This window comes from Diospyros lotus, chromosome 9 (genome assembly GCF_014633365.1).
Source record: "Diospyros lotus cultivar Yz01 chromosome 9, ASM1463336v1, whole genome shotgun sequence".
Lineage (NCBI taxonomy): Eukaryota > Viridiplantae > Streptophyta > Magnoliopsida > Ericales > Ebenaceae > Diospyros > Diospyros lotus.
The window spans coordinates 38012048-38033372 of NC_068346.1; the positions used below are offsets into that span (position 1 = coordinate 38012048).

Genomic DNA, 21325 nt, shown 5'->3' on the forward strand with positions numbered 1-21325 from the left:
ATTGCTTTTGTTGTGAGTGTAGTTAGTCAGTTCGTCAGTTCTCCATGTAATTCTCACTAGAATGTTGTTATCCGAATTCTGAGATACATCAAAAGAGCACTAGATAAAAGGGCTATTCTATGAGGATAAGGAACACACAAATATTTGCTGTTATGTAGATGCGGATTGGGCATGATCTCCTTCTGATCGTAGGTCAACCTCTAGGTATTGTGTTCTTATGGGAGGAAATCTAGTTTCTTGGAAAAGTAAGAAACAAAATGTAGTAGCTAGATCAAATGAAGAGACAGAGTGTCAGGCTATGGCTAATGCAACTTATGAGCTCATCTGGCTTAAGCAACTCCTGCAGAAACTTAAGTTTTGTGAAGTGTCTCCTATGAAACTTGTTTGTGATAATTAGGCTGCCTTATACATTGCTTCAAATCCAGTGTTCCATGAATAGACCAAGCACATTGAAATCGACTGTCACTTTATTAGAGAAAAATTGGTTGAAGGTGTTATTGTTACAGAGTTTGTTAATTCTAATGATCAACTTGCAGATGTCTTCACTAAGTTTCTAAAGGGTCCTCGGGTAGAATATATTTGTAACAAACTTAGTGCTTATGATATCTATACTCTAGCTTGAGAAGGAATGTTGAGTTGTATATAGAGATAGTTAGCATGATGTCATGGCTTATATCAAGATGATGTCATGATAGTTGTATATATATGTGTTCCATCTCTTAGTTTGTAACTAATAGAGATATTCTTCAAATCATTTCTCTCTCCCTCTCTAAATTCTCACAGTTTAAATTAATCCTGAAATTTCTACCTCGCCAAGGAAAGTGGATTGATTATTGCAAATGGTCAATCTAAATAGTGTTTATGGTATGAGTGAAGCTGCACCTTCAACATTTTTGGCCTAAGGTGAGTTTTATCTTTTCACTATTATGCTCTACAAGATAACCATTGTTATCTTGAGGTTTAACTTAATAGCGTGAATGGTCTTTGAGTAAATTCTTGTCATTTCAAACATGATTGCTAATGAATATTATGCTATTAAGTTGGGAAGGGAAGAGTCAATGGATTACTTTTCAGTGTGGGATGTGTTCATAAACTAGAAGAGTAACTAGAGTTGTTAGAGGATACCAGAATTGAAACTAAGGTCAAATCTCTTGCTAAGAGGCGCTATGACACTTCTTGAAGATACCTTCCATTGAGCAAGGGACCCAGAAACTCTACCTCCAGGATTCAACTTAGCACGAATTCAATCCTGTTCCCTCGTGGTTTTGCACTAACTGATGGGAACCGAGTAATCCCCAACCTCATATCTAGATGCCCAATATTTGAATATTTTATTTCCAGATATTTTCATTATGAATGTTCTAGTATTGAAGGCATATTTTTTCGACTTCCTAATTTATGAATGTCTTTTGGGATGCCTTCCTAATTTACATGTCTTTTGGAGATCCTAGTTAATCTATGTCTCTTCTAGTTAATAATTGTCTCTTGGTTGGCCAAGCCTTGTCTCCAACTTACTAATTTAAACTAATGTACTTAATTTAAATCATTTTCCGACAGGACACTACTTTTTCAAGACAAGGTTCAGAATAATCTAGATATCATTAGTATAAGCAAATGCAATTCCATATCTGTTGTTAGTGCAGCTGAATAAACTTCCAGAAAAGATGGTGGAATTAAGTTTGGTGTAGTTTTCATGGTTGTGTAATTTTTCAGCTCATGAATGCTTGATCCAAACTTGTTCTTGTATCTTGCTTATGGTATTTGAATTGAGAAGTTGGCTAAATGAAACTGGAAGTGATAGCTACTTGTGAAATTTATGTGTTGTAAAACTCTGTATGGCAATATTATAAAACCAAACAATTTGTAACGAAGGGAATGTATGTGGTCATTAATACTTATTTGCCTTTCAATCACCCAGATATATTTTCTGCAGAATATTTTCTACTTACTATCAACTTCCTTTGTTCAAAGATTCTTGGCAGTACGTTGTGTCTAGAATCTTGTTTAATGGCAATAAATAAGATTCCTTGTTATGTGGTTTATTTAATAGACAACCTATTTCACTTTGATATTGTTTATCGTAGGCGAAGGATAATGTACCACCATATGGAGATCTTTAAAAAGGTTGATGTCATAGTGACCCCAACAACTGGGTAAGAGATGCTCCCCCCCCTTCTTCTTCGGGCAGTAGTTTGTTATTGAGTTAATGAGCTTTACAATCTATACTAATAGGTGTTCTTATTCCTCAGGTAGTTCTTTTAGTTTTTTCACTCTATTTAGACCTTTTGAGGTTTTTGCTATTCTGATTTTGCTTTTAATTTTTTTGTGCTCTCTCTTTATTTTATCTCCCCCCCCCCCCCCCCCCCAAAAAAAAAAAATGGGCGTGGGAGCTAGGTCTAGGTGCTATTATTTCAACTATCATATGAATGATTTCACTTGTCAGTATTCATATAATACTATTTTTTGGTCTCAGCATCAAATTTTAGCTCCCATTACGAAGTATAAAAATTATAATCAAGATGATGTGCTGTGTCTTACCAGCATGACAGCACCTGTAATACCTCCTAAGGCTCTTAAATTTGGCGAGACAGACATGCAGGTCTCAGGTAAGTTGGCTATCATTCTCAACTTGATATTTCTCTGATAATTTTATGTCACTCCTAGTTTTCTGGCATCATTATTAGACAGGTTGATCCTGAAGTCAAACTGCAGCCTGTAATAGTAGGGTGTTTCAATCCAAAAGGAGGCTTCAGACCACTGGCACTAGCTCTTCAATATACATGCCTTGTTTAGGATTAGTTGTACTCTATTGCTGCTGCCACTAACGTCCTCCATATTTTTATGCAAATAGGGAAAGCAAAATAGCAAAAACAACAAGAAGGATGCAGTCCTGAAAAAATGGATAGCAACTAACACACTTAAACAAGTAAAATCACACCTTTTTAGACCTAGAACAGAAAATTAGCAGCAGCTTCTGGCTAGCCTCTCGTGCCTATGGCACATAATCACCATCTTCCCTTGATTATTAGGCTGTTCTTTGGTTGTTTTTCCAATATTATAACTGTTTGGTTGGCTGGAGTGTATGGTTGCAGCTATTTCCTTTCCCTTAGCACCCACTCCATCATACCTGTTGATGCACCACTGTTACAATCAGTTATCAGCTTTCTGGGACTGTTTCGTGCAAGTTGATAGGCATCACTCATTTTATAAGGCTGCTGCAAACTTACTTGATCTTGGATGGCCATTTTAAGCCCCATTCACATACAACTAACCCTTTGGGCTTCAGTTTCAGCAAGGTTACACCACCTTAGTGACAGCCTAGGGAACTCTTGGGTATACTTCTTCACCGATTTCTCACACTGCCTGAAGTTCTGAACCCTTTAATATAATGTTTGCTCATAATCTTGGGGGAAATTTGACCCTTCTGCTTCTCTTTCATCTTATTCTATCTTCTAACTTCCCCTTTTTCTCTTTTCTCATGATCATTTTGATAACGCTTCCACCAAGTAGAAGCTGGTCCTCGCAGCTTTGCTTCAACAAGCTTCACTTTCTTCTCTTCCAGCACATCTTTCAACTCAAAATAACTTTCAATGCTGTTCACCCAATCCTAAAATCTTAAGCTTCCATATCACCTTCAAAATAACTTGGACACCACTATCTTTGGAATTTTGTAGGGCATGCACAATTCGATCTTCCAATCTTTGAGGCCTTTCATTCGCTGCACACGCCTTTCATTACCAAGTCTTTCTTCATTACTCGAACTATCATTTTCATCTTGAGATAGCTGATTAATTTCATTTCTTACCCCCCCAGGACAATCAGATTCATCATCACTGTCATGTCTCTGATTTTGAAGATTCATAACTCATGTAAAAAGCTTAGTAAGTTTTCTAAATTGTTCCTGCAGTTCTTCAACATCTCAACAATGACATATCTACCTCTACACCTCTATTTCCTCTTCCACCTCTTGCAACCATTAACTCTCAAGATCAACTTACTCTGTTACCAATTTGATGCAAATAAGAACAGAAAAATAGAAAAAACACAAGGATGCAGTCGTGAAACAATGGATAGCAAACAACACACTGAAACAACTGAAATCACACCTTTTCAGACCTAGAAGAGCAAAGTTAGCATTAGCTTCTTGCTAGTCTCTCACACCTATGGCAGCGGTGGAGGGTAGGTGCTGCAGGGTTGAACCCTCAAAACCCAAGCCTCCAAATCTTCAAAATCACTGGTTTGGAGTTGAACCTTGTCAGATCTTTGAATCTGACGGAGGATTCTCACTTAATTGGTGAGAATTGGGGCAGGAAATTAGGAGGTGGAATTGGGGAGAAAGGCAGGGGGAAAGGGAAGAACAGAGAATGAGGGAGGGAAAGATTGAGAGAGGAGAGAGAAATTGAGCAGAGAATCAGAATTTCTTCAATTGATTCTTCCATGATTGAGTTAAGCTGGATCAATTATTACATACTGATCCCAGCTGGGTATTGGGGCCAACGAGGCTGCCAAATTTAAAATGGAGTACAACTGAATGTAGCTGCCTTTGAAGTACAACGACTTAAGCTATCTTCTAGAACAATTGGTTTGTAACTGCCAATACAATGTACAACCCCTCACAGCCCTAGGTACATGACAAAACTCTCTGTAGAGATTTCTGTCTTCAAAATGCTGAAAAGTCCTTTAAACGTGGCTAAGAAACTCTATTTATACCAGTCCTCAAGCTTCTAAGAGAAGCCAACTATTTAACAAATAAGCCCTAAAATTCACTAATCTTTTAGGAACCCCAACAAAACACTTGCTCTTACAAAAAGACGCCCCAAAAACTAACTTGCATCAAAATATACCTCAAAAGCTGAAAATTACCAAAATAACAAAAAAAAAAATGAAAAATAAAAATTATGTACAGGTTTGTATCAAATTTACTAATATCCACCATCCTAGATTTCAGTCATTTGATGAGATAACCACATGCCTGAGGCATGGTCTCTTGTCTCAGGTGTGCTTCCTTCTAATGAAGGTGGTCTTGTGGAAAGTCTGAAATTACACTGGAATATGTTATATTATGCAGTTTTGGCTTATGAATGTATGACCTTGTATCCCCTTTGAATACAGTACGTTATTGTTTCATAAGCTGAAACATGTTGGGCCAGCCATCCATCCACCTCAGGTATGGATAAAACACGTGCTTGTTATAACCTTTTGCTACAGAAGTGGATGGGATCCAAGTCCAATATTATTACCAAATAAGTGTTGTAATTTACATTGCAATTTTCTTTAAAAACATCCTTGGGTATGTTATTCTACTCCGGTGCATGATGAAAGGCTGACATTTCATATTTTAAGAACCAGTCTGACCTGTTACTCTAAAATCATCTCAATTATCTTTGTGGAACTTCCAGTTTTGTAGCTGAGCTAGGTTTGATTGATTCTTGTTATTGATGTGGCTTATTTTCTTCTAACATGTTTCTGTGTGTGGTCTGATTTTAGGTAATCTTATGCGTTTTATTATAGCAGCAAATCTTCTTGGTCTCCCAGCTATTTCTGTACCTGTAAGTTACATGCATCTTTTATTTTTATATGCAAATAAAGATTTCAAATTCTACATGAAAAACTTGCTGCATATTTGTTAATGAGAGCAAGTAAATCTGTCAACCTTCACACTTTCTAATGTATTTTCTTGCTATCAGTTCTATATCAACTATCATTTGGTTCCAATTAACACCCTCCTGTCTTTTTTTGGTTCACTAGTGATCAATTTAATTAATGTGAGGTAAATATAAGGGTAAATTGCACCTAGGCCGCTTATAGTTGGGCCATTTGCATGGAGACCCACTGTGATTTAATAATGTCTCTAAAGATTCTCATGATTTACCATTTTTGCTTGGACAATCCCTTCATTAGTTTAAAAATGCCTCTCGATAGGGTGTCTAATTAGGAAAAAGAAAAAGAAAAAAGTAAAATCACAAGGACCTCTAGAGACATTTTTGAACTACAAGATATCTTCGTACATTTGGCCCAAACCACTTGGGGTGGTGCAATCTACTCTAAATATTAAGTCATTTTATTTATTTATTAATTGCTTCTCTTCCGCTCGAATATTTTATTGCAAAAGCCGAAATTCCTCCTTCTAGCTAGCCATTAATTTTCAAGCACTTCGATCTTTTAAAGCCACTATTGGTTAGGGGCTCCTAATTACCACTTTATCTTTTCTGTGAACTGCATAAACCCGTCCCAGAAAATTGGCCATCAGTCCTTCCAGAAAACTCCGAATGAAGTACTATTTGTGCTGTTGGCAACTAGATGTCCCAGTACCTTCATCCATATAAAATTAAACTATTTTGGGATTTAGATTATTTTTTCAATCGTATAAAATTCAGCTATTTTGGGTTTTAGATCATATAAAATTCAATTAGACATCTCTTACATTTGATCTTTTAGTAGATCCTCATGTTGGACGCAAGTTTGTAAGTTTTATCTCACCAACTTATCTCTTTGAAACATTTTGGACGTAATCCACTAACTTAAGCCCATTAGAATCAGTTAAGCTTTTAGGGCATGCCTTAAGACAATTTACTTGAATGACATTGCACCTAATTTCAGTTCAATTCAACTTCCTTAATAAATTCAAGCCCAATTTAAATCCAACTTTATTTCTTCTTCTCTTACAGTGCGTTTGGGAGAGGGGTATGGAATGGAAAAGGATGGGAAGGGGTTCTTTGTTTGGGAGAGGTATTAGTCCTGGAATGAAATGGAATTGGGTGGAAATTAACCCTTTCCATCTAATCTTCAAATCACCAATTTTGGTCTCCCCCAAATTGAGGGAGAATGGATGAAAAAGAAATGGGTGGAAAATGTTTTATAATGTATGGACAAAACTATCCTTAATACTTCTATAAAAATCTTTTTTATGTACCTATTAAAGGAGGTAAATTTCGTCATCCCCTCTTAGGGACATATTGTTGTCTATTTTGTCCATAATTAGGTTACCTAGAATAAATTGCAATATTAGTGGTCTCTAATGACACTTGTACTTCCCAATGAACATTATATTGCCCCTCATTCACGATCTGGGATATTACTCCTTGCTAATTGAATTTGTTGCATATGATCTCCTATATATATATATATGTATATATATATTCCTTGTAAAGCAGTTAGAATGGAGGTGTCCTTTCTGTCATCTCCGTCAGCAGATTAGTGTTTATTCTCGTATCATACATTTAGATGTATCCTGTTCCTAGTCTCTTGCTGCAGATTCATCTACACGGTTTTGATATCCTAACAATTAGGTGAATGTGTTCATTTACTTTAAATTCAATTTCAATAAAGGTTCAAAACTGAACCAAATATGAGTTTTTTATTTGGTCATCCTCTTTTTTGAACAGTTCCTATGGTCAATTTCTCATTCATCTTTTGGCACAGGTTGGATATGATAAGCAAGGACTGCCAATAGGTTTACAAATAATAGGCCGACCCTGGGCTGAAGCTACAATTCTGCGCTTGGCTGTTGCAGTAGAGGTATCGACCACTAATAGTAATAATATTCAAACGATCATCCTAACGTGAAAGTGGAGTTCCAACAGAAATGATGCCATTTTGCATTTCCAGGACCTATGTGCTGAATCTAGGAAGAGGCCGGTGTCGTTTTATGACATTTTGAAGGGGAACTAAGGAAACCGCTCTCTGTCGTGCCTCTATTCTCTTTGATTGTTGAAAAGCATCTGAGCCTGCCCGCATTGTATTCCAACTTAAGTTCGAAACTAATGTTTGTTTTGTCATAACTTAAACTTTCAATCTTGGCAGAGGAAGTATATTCAGAATAATATATTGGAAGTGTAATTGAATAAAATCCACATGGTTCCTATTTGCTACCCAGCCCATCACCGGTGAAAAGCTAGACGGCACTATTTTATTATTCTTGTTACCAGTGTAAGAATCCAATGCCCAACTCCTGTAACAGACGCTGTCCTGCCGCTTAATTAGTGACCTACTACAAGAAAATTGAACCCAATCAAACCTGAAACAGCTGCTTTCTCAACGTGACCCATGATTAGGGATGGCAATTGCAATCGAAACCGTGAAGAACCGAATCGAAATTGAACCGGTCAACGCGGTTAAAAACCGTTTGATTGGGTAATGGTTTGGTTCGAGGAAAAACTGAACACTGTTTCAATAGGTATGGTTTGGTTATGGTTTTCACTAAAACCAAACCAAAATCCGAACTGAACCGAACCGAATATATATAATATGTTATATATATATAATATAATATGTATAATATGTATATATAATATATATTATATATAATGCCGTCCACCTGAGCCTAGCCCACTTGAGGCTAACCCACCACAGCTCAATTGCCTTGCTTGCAAATCCTTTTCCCCTTTTCTCTTCTCTTTCCTCTCTTAGCCTCGCTATGACTTTCTCTCACCCTCGTTGCCTCTCGCTCGTCTGCCTGCCCCCGCCTTTGCTCTCTGCATATGTCTCTTGCTCTCGCTTGCCCTCGCTGGATCTCTCTTGCTCTCGCTAGGGCTCGGCCGTTACTCTTGCTTGCCCTCAATCTCTCTCACCCTTTCTGCCTCATTTCTCTTGCTCCTCCGCACGAGCTCGCCAATCGCCCTCTCTCTCTGCATCTCTCTTGCTCTCACTCGCCCTCAGTAGATCTCTCTTGTTCTCGCTAGGGCTCAGCCCCTCTTGCTCTCGCTTGCCCTCGATCTCTCTCACCCTCGCTGTCTCTTGCTCTCTGCCTCATCTCTCTTCATATTAATTTATTTTTTATATATATAATTTTGTTAGATGGAGTTGGTTCATTCATTTCAGATGGATATGCATCAATTTACGAAGAATATATTAATGTTGTTGATGAAGGTATTAACTTTTGTAGTTAATTTTTTTTAGCTTAAATTACAATTTAATTATGCACATATTAATTTATTGATCTTAACAATTGTAGGTTTGGAAATGTGATTTTATATCCAATAAGTTTTGTAACTTTATGCAAGAATAAGGTAACTTTATTAGAATTTATCTTTGTTTGTTGTGAAATTATCAAAAAAATTTATGAATGCTATTTATTTTTGTTTGTTGATATGGATTAAACTAAAAAATCATGGTTAAACCGAAACCGAACCGAAACCGAATGGTTTGATTATGGTTTTAAATTTTTAAAACTAAATGGGTAATGGTTTGGTTTTGGTTTTAGTAATTTAAGTTTGGTTTGGTTATGGTTTTGGCAAAAATCGAAACCAAACTGAACCATTGCCAACCCTACCCATGACCATAACCCCAGCTTCTGGTTCTTCTATAAACCACAAAAAGGATCCAACCGTATCTTGTATCCAGGGATGCTCAGTATAAATTTTAAGCAGGTATGCATACTTGTACAATTATCAATTCTTCAGGAACTTATGGTAATTGACTGAATAACCCAACTTACCTAAGCTGTGCCCACATTGCTTCCGACCGCAACTCAATTTCCTCAAAAGGTCGCATTTACATAGCTTACAACAGTCTAAATTTCAGTTCTCGTACATCTATCACAAAGACATGAAAGTGTTCTATATGATCAGTGTCATACCCAAGCCATATATATATATCTAAAGACTTCATACATTTTGCACTTCAAGCATATTTGTAGCCCCCTCTCTCCATCAGTTCATCTCCACAAACAGACAAACACATGCTTACATGAGGTTCAAAGTATCGTAGCATGAACATATTTGTGCAGCTGAAAAACATCATCATCAAGGCTCACCATCCAGCACCAATGATTTATCCCATGTTTAGCATGAAGGATCGCTGTCCTTGTACCTTAAGCGCCGCCTTGTGCCTTGATAAGTAATAGCATGACCTCGTACCTTGACACTCTTGTACTGATCAACATAAACACATTTTCACAACCAAGCAACAGAGTTACAAGATCACAGCATATGCAATTTAATAAGCAGAGTTGCCATTTGCAGGAAGTATGACTGCACACAGGGAAACATTAAGGCATGGAATACCTTTCTCCTTCAACTACTCAGGTTAACCATCTTTAGAACAGAATGATCTCCTTCACCTTCTCAGTCTCAGGCCATGTTGTCGAGGCAACGGTTGACCCTTGCTGCCGTCCTCATACCAGTAGATCCTTTTTCCTCTCGTCTCTAGCTTAAGAACGAAGTACGAGATATACAGATTTTTCACACTTAAAAAGAGCCAAAGCCTGTAGAGAAAGCATGGCAGCCATGCATGTGGGGTTTCAGTAGCTTAGATGAAGAGAGGAGAAATCCATGGCGTTAGTGAGATCTCCATTAACTGTCGATTAATCTAATCCTTCTTTAGCTCCCTTATGGACCTCATTTTTGACTGCTAAGAGGCCTACTATCACCATGCAGACCCTGCCCTAATCGAAGCTGAGATTAGGCTGCTGTACAGATGAAGCCCTTCCAGCTGCTTCTCAGCTGCAAGCTAAGCACCTTGCAACTCTTGTCCAGCTTGTTTATGACCATATGATCCTATCCTTACATCCCTTGCGCCACTGCAATTGCATGCCAACACACAGCACAAATCAACCAATGCAACGGTCACACACCAGAGCGCATCTTAGCTTAGCATGAGTTCCAGGGATTACAAGCACATTGCCACGCAGAAGTAAAATGCAATGCAGGCCATTGTGAGAAAGCAAGCCATTACAGTTGGCCACAATCCATGGAAAGTGGGGACAGAAGTTGATGGCTTTATTAATATAGTCGGGATGCAAGGGGGAAGTGAAACAATGTCATTCTGGAGTGCCCTCAATTATACAAAAGTTGCAAGAATGCATCTGAATATATATATAAGAAATATAAGGACAGCAGTAGCAATTTTCAGTTTCAGATACACAAGAAAATTTTGAGAAGGTACAGTACAATCTTCATCTCAGCTTTAAATTCCATGCAACCCACTTCTGGACTAGAAAAAGAGCTGGCTGCTCAATATGCACACCTCTGTTCTTTTACCAGGAAAACTCCAGCGCCTTCTGTAAAATTGACTGCAGAATCTTGTAAATCCAAAAATGCATACATTACAAGCGTCTTCCCGGGAAAGGATCATGTTGTCATGTGAGGAGAGCTTCAATTCAATGTAGCAATATGCTTCCTGTAAAGCTTACTGGACTAGACATTTTTTGTCCAAGATAATCCAGAATTGGGTATTTTTTTCTCTGTATTCTCATCATTCACAGCATCATCATCCACAGCCTCACTAGGGAGGTCAGGCCCAGGAGGGAGCCTTCCTGGATAGTTAGTTGTCGAGGAATCTAATCCTAACATGCTGTAGGACCAAACAGTAATAATAAGCAAGAACCTTTGGATGACCAAGAGCAGTTCAATAGTAGGCCATGAATTTAGAAGTTTACCTTCTGTCCATAATAGCCATAGAACGGAGCTCACAATTTGTAAAACTACATAAAAAAATTTAACAAATTATAAATTATATATAAAGCATATAGAGGAGACTGTGTACATGTAAATGCTAGTTTTCATTTAGGGCAATAGTTAGCAGACTGTATAAGTTTATTTTTTACTTTTTCATTTTCTGATCCCAAACAGCAGTAAGTTAAGTAGTTTGCACCAAATATAGAAGCTTAAAAGCAACCGAGCACATTAAAAAAAAAATTGACATTTGCTTTGAGGGAACAATTTAATTGTCAATTGGCTCCATTCTTGAACACAATTAATCTTTCAACAAATCTGATAAACAAACAACATATGAGAAGCCCTAATCCCACTATCACCATATTAATGTTCCTTGTCAAAGTGTTCCTGCATTTCATAAGGACATGAATTCTCCATTTTCAAAAATCACGACAATTCCCTGTCAAGGTATCTGATGGATTTAATAATGAATGTCAAAGGACTAGTTTGCCCTAATCTTTAAAAATTCTATTTTGGTTATAAACCTTACATCTATACATTATAAGCTAAAAATAAAATAGCATATGATTAAAAAAAATAGAAAATAACAAATCAAACCAATAAATAGTTTTAAGCTTTACATTTATATATTAGAAGATAAAGATAAAATAATATAAAAAAATTAAACTGTCTCAGGCCAAGCCAAAGCTCCAGCCTCCTCTCTCTTAGTTCCAACCAACCGCTGAAGCTCCAACCTCCCTCTCTCTCAGCACTAACCAACTGCACCAACCTTAATGAAAGAATTATCCAGAGCATACCAAATTTTATATGGTTTAAAGTGAAAATTTTGTTGTAAATGTTATGAAATGAATGCCTCAATCTCATTGATGAAGGAAAAATAGAACTTATATGCAGAAGAAAGAAAGAAAAGAAAACAGAAACAAAAATTCTGTTTCTAACCAATCTAACTAACCGAAATTAGTTTAGCTAATTAACAATAATCAGAAACTGATTTAATAACTTTTCTCTTCTTAACACTGCCCCTCAAGACGAGCATATATGTTATGAATGCTCATCTTGACCAGCAAACTGTGAAATTGAGATGGATGCAATGCCTTTGTGAACATGTCTGTTAGCTGGAGATTAGTCTTCAAATGCAATGGCTTTATTACTCTTGCAAGAACCTTTTCTCTAACAAAATGATAATCCAGCTCAATATGCTTTGTTCTTTCGTGAAACACTGGATTCTTGGAGATATGCAATGCTGAAACATTGTCACAGTACAAGTGCACTGATCCCTCATGACGAATTTTGAAGTCATTTAACAGATAAATCAGCCACATAACCTCACATGTAGTCACAGCCATTGCCCTATACTCTGCTTCAGCAGAACTTCTTGCCACAGTCTGCTGTTTCTTTGACTTCCAACTAACCAAAGCATCTCCAAGAAAAATACAAAATCCTGTCAAGGATTTTCTTGTTTTATTGCACCCTCCCCAATCACTATCTGAATATGCTTTTAGGACTAAATCAGAAGATGATGACATAAGTATACCCTGTCCTGGTGCTGACTTAAGATATCTCAAAACTTTGTATGCAGCATTCAAATGTATTGTTGCTGGTTTGTCCATGAACTGAGTTAAAATGTGAACAGCATAGCTAATATCAGGTCTTGTTAGAGTTAAGTATAACAACTTCCCTACAAGCTGCCTATATATTGTTGGCTCTTGCAGCAAGTCAATATCAGTATGAAACAGCCTATGATTTACCTCCATAGGTGTATTACTTGGTTTTGCTCCCAAATGACCAGTCTTCCAGCAACCCAAGAGTATACTTTCTTTGAGATAGTGATATTCCATGTTTGGATCTGGCTATTTCAAGCCCAAGGAAATATTTAAGTTCACCTAAATCTTTAAGCTTAAAGTGGGAGCTCAAGTATTTCTTCAGATCTTCAATAAGCATAGTTTTGTTGCTTGCTATAATAATGTCATCAACATAAACTAATAAAGCAACAATATTTTCTCCCATATGTTTAGTGAATAAAGAGAACAATTAGTCAAAAAAAAGAGGTAGAGGCAAACCCAAGAAGACTTTGGGAGAGACATTAAAGTTTGATATGAAGTGTATGGATCTAAATGAAGATATGACAAAAGACAGAAATATATGAAAGTCTTGAATTTATGTAGCCGACCCCACATAGTGGGATAAAGGCTTGATATGTTGTTGTTGTTTAGTGAATAAAGAGTAATCTGACTTTGATTGAATAAATCCACAGTGAAGTAAATACTCAGTAAACTTGGCATTCCACTGTCTAGAAGCCTATTTTAAACCATATAATGATTTCTGTAATTTGCACACAAGCTTAATGTCTTTAGACTGTGAGCTATCAGATGCAATACCAATCTCCCCCGGAAGTTGATAGCCAAGGGGAAGATCCATATAAACTTCTTCAAGAAGATTCCCATTAAGAAACGCATTATTAACATCAAGTTGAGAAAGGTACCAGTTATGAGCAGCAACAAGAGCAAGAAATACTCTTACAGTTGTGTGTTTGGCAACAGGACTAAATGTCTCGTGATAGTCAAAGCCCTCTTTTTGAGATTGAGGCAATCTTTCTTGGTTGAAGTGAGTTTACTAGCTGACAAGAGATTGAATGTAAAGGTTGGAACTAGAAGGACATTGTGTAAAACGATGTGAGAGTTCAAGATAACTGTGCCAATATGTGTAACTTGAACTTTCATACCATTAGGCAAATGAACAAAGGCATTTTGAAGTGGAACATATGAATCAAAAAGAGTCAAAGAACAAATAATGTGATCTGTTGCTCCGGTATCAATGATCCATGGGGAAGCAACAAACTTTGTTCGCAACAGATTATGAAATGTGGTGGAATTTACTGCAGAAAAAATTGAATGTATACCTGCAAAGTTGGCCAAATGTGTAGGGGAATTGGTTGATTTAGGCTGTGAATCAAGAAAGGAATGATCATTGAGCAATGCCATAAGTTTTTGAACTTGTTCTTTAGAGAAACTTAACTGTACAGATTGATCCACAGGCTCCTGATCAACATTCACCTTAGGCTGTTCAATGAAAACTTGATTAACTGATCCATGATTTGAATTAGCACCAGAAGTCTTTGATTTTGTAAACTTAAAACCAGGTGGAAAACCATTCAATTTGTAGCATTTATCTCTCGTATGCCTAGGTTTACCACAATATGAGCATACAACCTCAGGCTTATCCCCTCTCTTAACAGCCATTGTAGACATTTCACTCAAATTCTATGTTTGAATACATACACCCCTTTGTGTTTCTTCTCTGAGCTCCATATTATAGACCTGATCTAGTGAGGAAAAGGTTGCATAAGAATTATTTGAGTGCGCAGAGCCTGATATGACTCATTTAGTCTGTTAAGAAACCTAAAAACATAATCTTTGAATTGAGCATCAGCAAACTTCTGAAAACATGCTTTGTTACATGAACCACACACACAATGTGGCAAAGGTCTAAAATTCCATAATTCTTCCCATACTCCATTGAGTTCAGTAAAATAAGAATCAACGGACTTCATACCTTGATTAATAGTGCATAATAGATGCTGTAGATGACATTCTAGATTCATCAGGTTGAGAAAACCTTTGAAGTAATGTATTCCAAATGAGATGTGCATCCTCCATGTAAAACACGATTGAAGCAATCGACGGTGAAATAGAACGCAGCAACCATGCCACAATCAGATTGTTGCATCGTATCCACGGCAAGTAGAGAGGACCTTCTGGATCTGGTTTAGCTATAGAACCATCTAGGAACCCTTGCTTATTCCTAATAGAAACAGCAAGCAAGAACGAGTGTTTCCAAGAGGTGAAATTTGTGGATGTAAGCTCTGGAGTAACAATCACAGAGCTATGATTCTCAGAATGATGAAGATAATACGGTGAGGAAGGATCTTCAATAGGATTGAGTCTGGAGGCCATGGTCGCTATTGACGAAGGAAAGGAAAAATAGCGGAAAATTTCGGAAAGAAAGAAACAAAGCTTTATAGAACAATCAAAGCTGCAATAGTCGTATCACGGAGGGAAGAGACGAGCACCCATAGCTCTGATACCATGTTATGAAATGAATGCCTCAATCTCATTGATGAAGGAAAAATAGAACTTATATACAGAAGAAAGAAAGAAAAGAAAACAGAAACAAAAATTCTGTTTCTAACCAATCTAACTAACCGAAATTAGTTTAGCTAATTAACAATAATCAGAAACTGATTTAACAACTTTTCTCTTCTTAACAGTGTATGCACAGAACCATAGAAAAAGGTCACCCACTGTTTTGAGGGACGGGGAGAGAGAGACTTCTCCAACTGTTTGACCAATTTCAGCTGCATCTAAGCTTGTTGCCAGAAGAAGAAAAAGAAAAGAGGATGATTGTTTTGGAAAGAGGTGGGATTCTCCAGACAAGAAGAAGCAAAGGAGTGGGACAGATTTTGCAGACGACTTTGGGTGGATCTGGTTCACTAGTGGTGAAGGGATTTTGGTTGGGGTAGTGGTAATGATGCCCAACCAAGTTTTGATCAGAGAATATGATTAGCCAGTGGGTGGGAGTTTTGACAAAGATTACTAACATAATTTAAAAATTCTGTTTGATCAAGTAATGAAAAATAGATTAGAACATAACATAAAACTGGACTTTGACAAGATAATTTTTGTTAGTTGACTAATGATTTTCTAAGGGCAAGGGTTATTTGTCAAAAAAAATTGGATTAAGAAGGTTGTCTCAATTTTATAAACTGCAGAATATTGCCTGTATTTTCATCATACCTCAAACGTGTTGCATGTAATTTACCCATTTTAGAAAAGACGTTCTAAATGTAATCAACACCCTCCCTCCAAAACAAACGATGATGATGATGATAATAATAATAATAAAAAAAAAGGAGGAAGAAAAACCCTACAAATACATTCTAACACCAAAAAAGTTAAAACACCTACAAAGAACCTAGAAAATCTTGCAAGCATGAATGCCCAGAGGTTATTGGAATTGCAGACAAAAGATATATCATGGACACTTACTGTTTACAAATTTCTTTTTTAACCAATGGATGGCAATCATGGCCAAATGCACTTAGCGTGTGAAACAAGAATCCACTGTGTGTAACAATTGCTATCTCTTTCTCTTTCCTTGTCCACAACCTGTAAAAATAAAAAAAATATTATCAACAAGAACATTTAAGCTCTCAATTTTTTCATAATAAAAACCTTCAAGTTCTCGAAAAGTTGCCACTACAAATAAAAATCCTTGGGATGTACCAACTTTCAGAAGTTACTCTTGAAGACATAGAAGAACCAAGGGGGAACTCCGCCTGTCAAATCAGCAAAAATTTTGAAACTATTTCCATTTCTTGGGATTAAATGGCCAATTAATACATGCCCATTACAAGTTCAGACAGGAATAGAGTGAGGTGTACATCATCTAGTGAAGTCAAAATATAAACCAGACTAGCATGTAGCTGAGAAAAATAAAGGTCTAGCTAAGTTAGTGACCAAGGAACAGAAATGCATGTTCTCCAGGTGGTTACAAAGAATTACTAAAACAGAAATTGAGAATTATGTGTTGGACGAAATTCAAAGTTAAATATTGATAAGGCCATCCAGCCATATAGATTGAATTAGTGTATCTTATAATTTAAAGTTTGAATGTGATTGTTTAGTTTTTAGGTTATCTCTATAATTTAGGAGATAGTATTTTCTAAATTTTAGGAGATAGAACATCCTATCTCATCTCCTATTTTGTAGAAGAAAAGATAAGGATGGGTAGAGTATTTAACTTCTTGTTTTTCAGCATCTTTGAATTAATTCAAGCATTCTTTTTCTGCTTGTTTCATGGTATCAGAGCGCCTAGGTTAGGCCGCAAGAAAATTCTGTTTCTCTGCCATTTGTTTGTTTCTTCAGTTTTTCCGAAAAACAGATCATGGCCGATTCAACCCAAAACCCTATCTTCACAGAAACTTCAGTCACCAGTTCTCCAAGTGCTGTTCACCATTCGACTCCTTCACAAGCCGTTCCTAACATGTCCAATCAGTCTATCGACAATCACCCACTACAAATTACTCACCATAAGTTAAATGGGAGTAATTTTAGGGAGTGGTTTCAATCAGTTTTATTGGTGATCAAAGGTAAAGGGAAAGCTGGATACTTGACTGGTGCGGCTCCAGCTCCTTCGCCAACAGATGCTTCCTATGGCATATGGGAGGCCGAAAATTCAACCATAATGGCATGGTTGATAAATTCCATAGAAATTAGGATTGGAAGGACATACCTCTTCCATAAAACAGCCAAGGAGATTTGGGATTCGGTGCAAGAGATGTATTCAGATTTGGAAAATTCATCTCAAAGCTTTGAGGTAAGGTCAGCCATAAGGAATACCAAGCAAGGTAATCTAAGTGTTACAGATTATTTTAATACTTTGGTAGAGTTATGGCATGAGATGGATTTGTTTTATACTATTACTTGGGAAAGTGCTACTGATAGTGTTAAATATAATAAGATGATCGAAAAAGATCGAATTTTCGATTTTCTCCATGGACTTAACAGTGATCTAGATGAGGTACGTGGCAGGATCTTAGGCACTAAACCTCTACCCAATTTAAGGGAAGTTTTTGCAGAAGTTAGAAGAGAAGAAAGCCGCTGAAAGGTTATGCTTCAATCAACTGCTGATTTGACTAACCAACATTCAGCCCTTGTTACTGTTAAGCAAGGAGATTTTGGTCAAAAATTTTCTGGGAGAGAAAAGCAATGGTGTGATCATTGCAAAAGACCATACCACACCCGAGAGACTTGTTGGAAGATCCATGGCAAACCAGCTGATTGGAAACCAAGGAATAAATGAGAAGGCAGCAGATCAGCATATGTGACTGCTGCATCTGGTGAAGATGGGCCGAAATCAGGTGGAGAAAAGGGGTAAAATCAGACTTAAATCTAACAGAAGAACAGATAAAGACATTGTACAGGCTGCTTAGTCAAGGAACAAGTTTGGCTGATTCTTCTAATCCTCAATCTACAGCCTCTATTGCTTTGCAAGGTAACCCTCACTGCTCTTTAGTGTCAAAACAGATTCCTAAGGATGTATGGATAATAGATACAGGAGCATCTGATCATATGTCAAGTTCCATGGAAGGTATGACTAAATATAGACCATGTAGAAAGCAGATTGAGATTTCTATGGCTGATGGTTCTACCTCTCCTGCTTTGGGTCTTGGTAAAGTGTGTATTTCAAAGTTAAAACTTAATTCAGTTCTATATGTTCCAGGATTAAGTCACAACTTGTTATCTGTAAGTAGGATTACAAGTGACATGAATTGCAAAGTGATATTCTTTCCATCCTACTGTTTATTTCAGGACCAAGCCTCGGGGATGATGATTGGCAGTGCTGAAGCTAGGGATGGTCTCTATTGGTTGCCCGGGAACTCTTTGGAAGCTACTCATCCAAATAAATTTGTTTTCAATGTTAACGCCAATGCCAAAGCTATGTTATGGCATAAGCGGTTAGGACATCCTAGTTTCCCTTACCTTAAATTTTTGTATCCCCAATTCTTCATTAATAAAGATCACATTTTTTCATGTGAAAACTGCACTCTTGCAAAACAGTCTAAGGCCCATCATTCCATCCAATATTACAAACCCTCATCTCCATTCCATCTAATCCATAGTGATATTTGGGGCCCCTCTAAACTGCCAAATATTTCAGGTTCTAGGTGGTTCATAACTTTCATAGATGACCACTCTAGAACATGTTGGGTGTACCTTATGAAGGAGAAATCCGAAGCTAGTGGTATCTTCAAATGATTTCATCAATTTGTTGTGAATATGTTCCAAGCTTCAATTCACATCCTTCGGACTGACAATGGAAGGGAATATTTTTCTCATGATCTAACCAATTACTTGCTTGACCATGGGATTTTACATCAAAGCTCTTGCCCTTACACACCACAACAAAATGGTGTGGCCGAACGGAAAAATAGGCATCTCTTAGAAGTTGCAAGAGCAATGATGTTCACAACCCATGTCCCTCATTCCTATTGGGGGGAAGCGGTTCTTACAGCAGCTTTTCTTATAAACCGCCTACCCTCCAAGACCTTGAGCTTCAAAACCCCCATTGATACCCTTTGTGCCTTATATCCTCATGCTCCTTTTCTCCACTCCCTTCCGCCTAAAGTATTTGGCTGTGTTGCTTATGTTCACAATCACAGTCCCTCTCGTACTAAGCTTGATCCCAAGGCTTTAAAATGCCTTTTTATTGGATATTCTCCTACCCAAAAAGGATACAAATGTTACAGCCCTATGAATCGACAATACTATATTTCCTCCGATGTTACATTCTATGAGGCTATTCCCTACTATCAGTCCAAATCACCTATGGATACTCCCAATAATCCACTTTCTCCTCCCACTCTTTCACTGCCAGTGTATTCTCAAGGGGGAGAAATGATTAAAACCTCTGATAACACACTAACAGTGACTTCTACAACAGCAGATACAGCTCCAGCAGCCCATAAATTAACAACTGATTCTAACACAGCAGCTGGCCATTGTTCTGGTCAGCACAATACCACACCACCAGCTGACCATTGTTCTGGTCAGCACAATACCACACCACCAGCTGACCCTCTGCTTGTTTATTCCCGACGACCAAAAGACCAAACTAAGCTACAGCAGTGTCAATCATCTCTACCAACAGCTGCTGGTCCTTCAGAAGATGCATACAGGACTGAAGAAGAATGTCTAAAAGACAGCCCTGAAGCAAGGGAAACTCTCAGCAAGGAGCATGACACTAGCAGTGATGCAGCACCAGAGGACAGACTGGATTGGACAATGCCCATAGCTCTACGAAAGGGGGTAAGATCCTGTGCAAAATACCCACTAAAAAATCATTTGACCTATGCTAAGTTGTCTCCTAAATTCAGAGGGTTTATTGCTAAAGTTGACTGTGTAATTATTCCAAAAGATATCCAAGGAGCAATGCAGGATCCTAAATGGAAAGCAGCGGTTATGGAGGAAATGAAGGCCCTAGTGAAAAATGGCACTTGGGAAATAGCAAGGAGACCTTTAGACAAGAAGATAGTTGGATGCCGATGGGTATTTACTGTGAAGCACAATGCTGATGGTAGTATTGAAAGATATAAAGCCCGGTTGGTGGCCCAAGGATTCACTCAAACATATGGGATAGATTATGAGGAGACTTTTGCACCTGTGGCTAAATTGAATTCTATCCGGGTAATTCTTTCTATTGTAGTAAATTTAGATTGGCCACTGTTTCAGTTTGATATTAAGAATGCATTTCTTAATGGAGACTTAGATGAGGAAATATATATGAGGATCCCACCTGGTTTTGAAGAGGAGGCTGGCATAGGAAATGTGTGCAAGCTGAGAAAATCTCTATATGGATTAAAGCAGTCACCTAGGGCATGGTTCAAAAAATTCAGTATGACCTTAATCCAATTTGGGTATCAATAAGGACAAGCTGATCATACGTTGTTTGTGAAAACCACAGAATATGGGAAGAAATCTATTCTAATTGTTTATGTTGATGATATCATTGTAACAGGTGATGATGTACAAGAAATTGAAACTTTAAAGGGGCAGTTGAAGGCAGAATTTGAAGTCAAAGATCTCGGATTTATGAAATACTTCTTGGGTATGGAAGTGGCTAGAAGTCAAGAAGGGTTATTTATATCACAGAGAAAATACACCTTGGATTTACTAAAGGACACCGGAATGTTGGCATGCAGACCAACTGGCACTCCACCAGACAAGGGCTGGAAATCTAGAGAAGAAGAGGGTGATACTCCCGTAGACAAGGAAAGGTACCAACGCTTGGTGGGAAGGCTAATTTATTTGTCTTTGACTCGGCCTGACATTGCCTATGCAGTAAGTAAAATAAGTCAATATATGCACTCT

At 37.5% G+C, this 21325-nt stretch overlaps 2 protein-coding genes across 6 annotated transcripts in view; one reads left to right on the forward strand and one right to left on the reverse strand.

Annotated features, from left to right (window-relative positions):
• The window catches only part of LOC127810135 (fatty acid amide hydrolase), a 63098-nt gene extending 55183 nt beyond the window's left edge, over positions 1 to 7915 (forward strand). The window contains exons 17-21 of one of the 4 annotated variants that reach the window (XM_052349411.1): positions 2085 to 2153; positions 2542 to 2606; positions 5488 to 5549; positions 7423 to 7518; positions 7609 to 7915. In XM_052349411.1, the coding sequence (XP_052205371.1) occupies positions 2085 to 2153; positions 2542 to 2606; positions 5488 to 5549; positions 7423 to 7518; positions 7609 to 7671 (355 nt within the window). In that variant the 3' untranslated portion in view covers positions 7672 to 7915. Of the gene's footprint in view, positions 1 to 783; positions 904 to 2084; positions 2154 to 2473; positions 2613 to 5487; positions 5550 to 7422; positions 7519 to 7608 lie in introns of those variants that run through there. The other 3 variants (XR_008025372.1, XR_008025371.1, XM_052349412.1) reach the window with 3 other exon arrangements.
• Positions 7916 to 10697: 2782 nt separating this feature from the next.
• Positions 10698 to 21325, reverse strand: part of LOC127809205 (phosphoglycerate mutase-like protein 1) — a 43699-nt gene continuing 33071 nt past the window's right edge. The window contains exons 8-10 of one of the 2 annotated variants that reach the window (XM_052347965.1): positions 16442 to 16561; positions 11378 to 11422; positions 10698 to 11292 (exon numbers count right to left, since the gene is read on the reverse strand). In XM_052347965.1, coding sequence (XP_052203925.1) covers positions 11136 to 11292; positions 11378 to 11422; positions 16442 to 16561 — 322 coding nt within the window. In that variant the 3' untranslated portion in view covers positions 10698 to 11135. Of the gene's footprint in view, positions 11293 to 11377; positions 11423 to 13916; positions 14645 to 16441; positions 16562 to 21325 lie in introns of those variants that run through there. The other variant, XM_052347964.1, reaches the window with a different exon arrangement.